Here is a 6158-nt window from a genome sequence, read left to right as displayed (position 1 = left end):
GCATTGAAAGAGGTAGTCTTTTTAGGGTAGCTCCTCCACAGTGAGGAGAAACAAGAAGCGATTTATAGGATTATAGAGACACTGTTCTCCACTTTAAATTTAGGAAAGGTATTGGAAACCAATTTTTTTTAAAAATAGTACTAATAAAAAGGTCATATATTTTAGGGGAAAATTTTCTCAGCGATTTGTAATCCATTCACAAATGCAGGTAAATCCCAAGGGTTCATTTTTTCTTGCAATTGTATGTAATAACGTCACATAACATTTGGATCTAGTATTGTACTTTATTAGAATACAATAGACATCATCATAGAGATACACAAATTGCAATGTTTAATGAGCCAGGCAAGAAAAAAAGGACACATCTTTCAGACTGAAATAATAAACTTGAGGACATCAAAAAGTGTGAAAATTCATCTTGGTCCTACTCGGTTCTTGAAAGCTCGCATGGATTTTGCCATCATTGGTGCGATTTCTAAAAGAAGAATCAGGTTAAAAGATGACAAACTAACTCACTGAACTGAACTATACCAGGACCCAATAAATGAGAAAAATACTAAAGAACCACCATAAATAAGTCAGAAAAGGAGAAAAAAATCCCTATACAACTTTTATTAATAAAATTTAGACCAATCACGTTTCCTATAGGTTTTAATAGTGCAGGGATACAACTTGTCTGGTCCCTTCAATCCCCATATTTCTATGTTTAAATTGTGGAGCATTCACGACGAAATAGTAACCCACTCACCAGCCTTGCCCTCTGTGCCCTGATATCCATGTTATGTAGCTCTTTTGGAGCCCAAGGAGCAGGGAGGCCTGGGGCTGAATGGCTCCACCCTCATCTCACCACTGACTTGAGCCATGGGCAGATTCTTTTAACTCAAAGTCCTGTCTGACAGTAACATTGCAGATTTTTTTTATTTTTGGACTGGTACTAAATCCATGCGTGGAGCTGCATAAAAGCGAGGACGAAGAGGAACACAGAATATACAAAGCCCATGCAGACTGTTTTTGTCAGTTCTGAACCTAGAACTGGAGCAAGAGAACAGTGCCAATGACTTTACGAGGAGAAGGAGGACGACGAAGACGAGGACGACACCAACAAGGAACAGGTGAAGAAGGGGAAGATCTGCTTCTCCCTTTTATGGAATAGGAAAAGAAGTAGGAAGGAGGAAGAAGTGTGGTGGCTCAGTTTTTGGCACTGTTGCCTTGCATTTTTGGAGGTCCAAGTTCAAATTAAGCAACATGTAGTGCCCTGAAAAAGGGCACTACATAGCGCTGTTTAGCTGTGGGGACCGGTAATATAATAACAGTCCCTAAGGGTTTAATCTGAGTCATTTTGCACAAGGGATGCAACCCAGTTAGGTTGTTTTTTATTCAGCTGCACAGGATAGAAAAAAAATGCCTAGAGACTCAGATGATGCAAGTAGCCTAGCAACCAAATGGGTTGCGATTGGCTGCAGACCGACTAGTCAGACGACAGACGTGATAAAATAGCCGGGAAGACAACATTCGCAAGAGAGCAGGAGAAGGAAAGGGAGTAGGAAAGGCAGAAGAAGCAGAAGGAAATAGGGAATCAGGAGAGAAGGAGAAGCAAGAGAGGGACAGGAAAAGAATCAGAGAAACAGTGAGTAACCGAGGATAGTCAGCTGTGACAGTGAGTAGAAGAGAGATAAGAGCTGAGATGAGTGAGTTAAAGAGATGTAAATATGAAGAGGGATGGAGAAAAGAAATGCAGAGTAAGTTTCCAGATATACACGTTAGACACAAGTACCTTGATTGTTGCAAATTGTATATCATTTGTTACACACCGAGTGTATTGAAGAGAATTCCCTCATCTCCCTGTCTGATTGAATTATAACACAGTGTTTACTACTAGAGATGAGCGAGCATACACGCTAAGGGCAATTGCTCGATCGAGCATTGCCCTTAACGAGTACCTGCCCGATCGGGAGCAAAGAGATCTCTCTCCCTCTCTCCCCCCCGCTCATGACCGCAACTCACCTGTCACCCGCGCCGGCAGCCGAACCTTTTCTTCCGAGCGGGGAGATACTCGCTAAGGATCGAGCAATTGTCCTTAGCGAGTATGCTCGCTCATCTCCATTTACTACATGTTAAGCAAAATATTTGGCTCTGTGCGTTATTCAGCACCTCACTACTACAAATTGTGCCAAAGGGTACTGGCATCAGAACTAAAAAAGAAAACTATCATAATTACCCACTAATAAGCCCACCATAAACATCTAAATGGAGTTTTTCAAAGTCATTGCAGGTGTTATCCTTAATGAACCACAGCACTGCAAAGCAATAGTACTAACCACTGAGCCACATTCATTGAAAGCAAGTGTGCTGGAGCTTCAGAAACAGACATGCGGCAGAGCAAACAGTGCCTGTTAGGTGATTTAAAAAAAAAAAAAAAAAAAAAATTAAACTAGGGTTTATTTTAGGGCTCAAACAGTAGGACTTCCTACTGTAAAACTTGCATCGTACCGCACGTAAACTATGTGAAGGCTCTGTATGGAAACATGAGCTACAAAACATAGCGAATCACAGCAATATTTAGCATGCCATGATTTTTTCCCTTGCAATGTAGCAGCCTACAAAAAAATAAAAAATAAAAAGCACTCACTAATGTGACGGAATCCATTGGCAAGCATGGGCTTCACATTCATGTGATTTGTAGCATTGTGAGAAAACTGCAAGGTTGCCCGCGTGAAGGCGGCCTAAAGTGCAGATTCAGCCTAAAACTCCAGACATAAAAGAGCAATATATTTCATCTGGGAAAATGAAGATTGCCATGTCAAAAGCCGGATGGACCACACTATGATGAATGAAATCCATCTGATAAACGATGAAGCGCAGATGTAAATATAACCTTACAATGAAAGGCAATTATTGAAAAGTGATCTCTGCAGAGCAAGTAGTCTTGGCCTATTTCAGGGTTGTAATATACTGGCGGGGAAAATAAAAAAATAAAAATAAAAGAATTTTTTTTAAAAACAAAAAGATTGTGTGTTTAAAACCAAACCTTGATCTAAACAATAGGTCACTTTCGATCGACACATTCCCTCAAACTGCTGAACAGTCTGGTGAATAGAACACTATGTATTTTTAGATATATGGCACATTGCAGTATATTTCTTATTTCATTTTTAGATTTGGCAAACAGTTTGTGGCTTCCACCTGTCAAGTACGGCTGTTCCTGTGAACTCACACATTACAAGGCACTGAATGCAGGAGTCTAATGATTGTCAGATTACTAACATGCCATATGTTACATGGACAGCCATTCATTTCAATGGTAACTTCTGGGTTTATGAATCCAGACACACTGATCAACATATTGGTGGGTCAGCTTCAAAATAGAAAGCAGTTGTCATATTGCAACAACCCAATTAGTCATTCGGCTTATTTCACTCTAGGTGTGTAGTCAGTGCCAGACTGGGTTACTGAAATGGCCCCCTGGAAGCCAGGTCCTTAGGCAGGGACTTCTCTTGACCTAGTGGAGCTTGCCAGCTCTTTCCTTCTGAGCATCACTGGGAATCGCTTGAAAGCCTGATCACAGGCCTGTCCCAGCATTCTGCAACGAGTTGGCACACACTCATGGACAGACCATATAGTCTTACTCAAAATGGAACTTTTATCAACAAGTAACTCAACAGAAACAAACAGTTGCATTCTTTCCAGTACCTACCATCACCTGGCGGGAAGTCTCATGAACGAATGCTTCAGGGTTCATCAATATAAACAGCTTCTTTCACTCTACTTCTCTTAGGCCTCATGTCCACGGGGAAAATCAGGCCCGCTACGGATTCCTAATGGAGAATCCGTAGCGGGTCCCTCCTGCCCCGCGGACATGAGCGCTGAAAATAAGAATGAATAAGAAAATTACCCACAGCGGACCGGGCAGGTCTTCTCTTCTTCCCGACCGGATCTTCTTTCTTCGGCTGGCGGATGTACTCGGCACGCCGGCAGCGCGCATGCGCCGGGCACATCCGCCAGGCCGAAGCAAGAAGATCCGGCCCTGAAGAAGAGAAGACCTGCCCGGTCCGCTGCGGGTAAGTTATTCTTATTTTAGGTTTCCCGCGGATCCGGACGGCTTCCATAGGCTTCAATAGAAGCCTGCGGGAGCCGTCCCCGCGGGAGACCCGCACAAAAATGGAGAATGTCACGTTTTTTTTTCATGCTCCATTTTTTTTAAAATTCACTTATTTACGTATTTATCTACCCGCGGGTGGTCAATGCATCCCAATGGGATGCGGATCCGCATGCGGGTGATCCGCTGCGGATTTAAAATCCTATTTTGCCCGTGGACATGAGGCCTTACAGTTCAGTAACTTTCAGCTACTCACTTGGTCACAAACTGCTGGCTGGGTTTTTTCTATTTGTGGCAGTCCTTGGGACTTTATATTTCTCCCTTATGCCTGTCCAAAAACTAATGCTTCACTACAAACTCTTTAGTTTCAACATTGGGCTTTTAAGAAATTTTGGGCTGCACTAGTTTAAAGAAGTACCACCCCTGCACCATTTTACTGCTCAACTCAGCAACCTGAAAATACAAAAATTTTAAAAAAAGGACAGTTACAATAAGGCCGCCTGCACACGGGCGGGTTGGACCCAGCATGCAGGATTCCCGCAGTGAAGTTCGACACGGTGCCCAGACAGTGACCCCAGCTTACCTGTCCAGCATCTTTCCTCTGCTGTGAATGTGCCATCCGGAGTGCTGACCAGCACATGTGCAGTACACAGGATGCAGTGCCCTTGCTATGGCAATGACTTGACCTCCTCGGCTGCAAATGTGCCAGCCGGAATGCTGGCTTGCACATGCGCAGTTGAGAGGACGCAGTGCCGTCACTATGGTGAGGACGCGGCTCCTGCAACCATTTTGCAATAATAATTGCAGAATGGCCATGGGGCGGATGGCTTCCATTAACTTCAATAGAAGCCGCCTGTGTGCGGTCCACACAAATTTGCAGCATGCTGCGATTTCTCCCCTGCAAGCAGAAAAATTGCAATTCATTTCAGCTTGTGGGCAGGAAATCACGTTTTCTCATAGCATACTATGGGCTGGTCCATGCAATGCAATGCAAATCTGCCCCGTGTGCAGGAAGCCTAAGGAAAAAAAAAAGTTCCTGAAGCCCATCATTGACAGATCTGCTAATATTGTTTTGTAACACATGGGTATCTCATTATGGAAATCAGTAACATTCCTGAATAATGTAAAACATCCATCTTATATCAGAGCTTCTTAAAACCCCTTATAGTTCCTTGGGCCCACCCGAATAAAATTAATTTGAGGGATCATCCTGGTATCCAGCAAGGCTTGCAGCACAACGTCATTACAAACTCACTTTTCCTAATGAACCCATGTATCTCTACGATTAGATCTCAAGGTTATCATGCTTCATATGCAAATTTGCAGAGAACAGTTACCTTGCTGAGAAGCTCCCAGATGTACGTCATATGATTGTCGGATCACATAGTGAAAGTTATATTGTAGTGACCTGGATGGCTTGCAGAGTAGTGAAAAAGAGTTAATAAGTTCCTGGGATCTCACTAGGAGCCTCAAGGAAACCTAGGATGCGCCCCACCGGAGATAGAAGCGGTTATTCCTCAAATAGCTTTCCCAGCAATAGCTTAATGATTGGTGCTTTAGTAGTCTAGCAATACCAGAGCCCGCTTGGAAAAGGTAATTTGGCAATTCTCAATTGGCAATTGGAGATTGGGAGCAGAAGAGGGCAAAGACAAGAGCAGGAGAGTGATATAGTGCGGTGAGACAGCAAGTGTGTATTTAGAAGAAATAGAGAGAGGAAGCACAGAATAGTGGAGTTTCTCCTCCATTCTGAGTAAAGAAATCGGAGCAAAATCCACAAGAATGAATTGTCTCTATGACGTGACATTACATTGTAAACTGCATGCCTTTAGTTTATTGGCCAATTGGACCGGTATCATTACCATAAGTAAGGTTTTTCTCATATAAAGGCATTGGCATCACATACAGATATCAGCAGTCAGTACCGAAACTACGCAGACACTCTTAATAACCGCCTGCTGTGCGAGTCGCCATATCTGTCCGAGTAGCTGCCACTGTGACAAAATGTAAAACGGACACCACCCACTCGAGCTACCTCTGGCTCGCTGCAATACTTCCACTTTTT

At 43.2% G+C, this 6158-nt stretch overlaps 1 protein-coding gene across 1 annotated transcript in view; it reads right to left on the bottom strand.

Annotated features, from left to right (window-relative positions):
• Window positions 1–340: 340 nt before the first annotated feature.
• Window positions 341–6158, bottom strand: part of LOC136611116 (elongin-A-like) — a 146274-nt gene continuing 140456 nt past the window's right edge. Inside the window, exon 12 of the mRNA XM_066590394.1 lies at window positions 341–475. Within this exon, the coding sequence (XP_066446491.1) occupies window positions 414–475 (62 nt within the window). The 3' untranslated portion in view covers window positions 341–413. The remainder of the gene's footprint in view (window positions 476–6158) is intronic.

Source organism: Eleutherodactylus coqui, chromosome 1 (genome assembly GCF_035609145.1).
Source record: "Eleutherodactylus coqui strain aEleCoq1 chromosome 1, aEleCoq1.hap1, whole genome shotgun sequence".
In the NCBI taxonomy this organism is placed as follows: Eukaryota; Metazoa; Chordata; class Amphibia; order Anura; family Eleutherodactylidae; genus Eleutherodactylus; species Eleutherodactylus coqui.
This window is presented reverse-complemented; position numbering and strand designations above follow the sequence as displayed.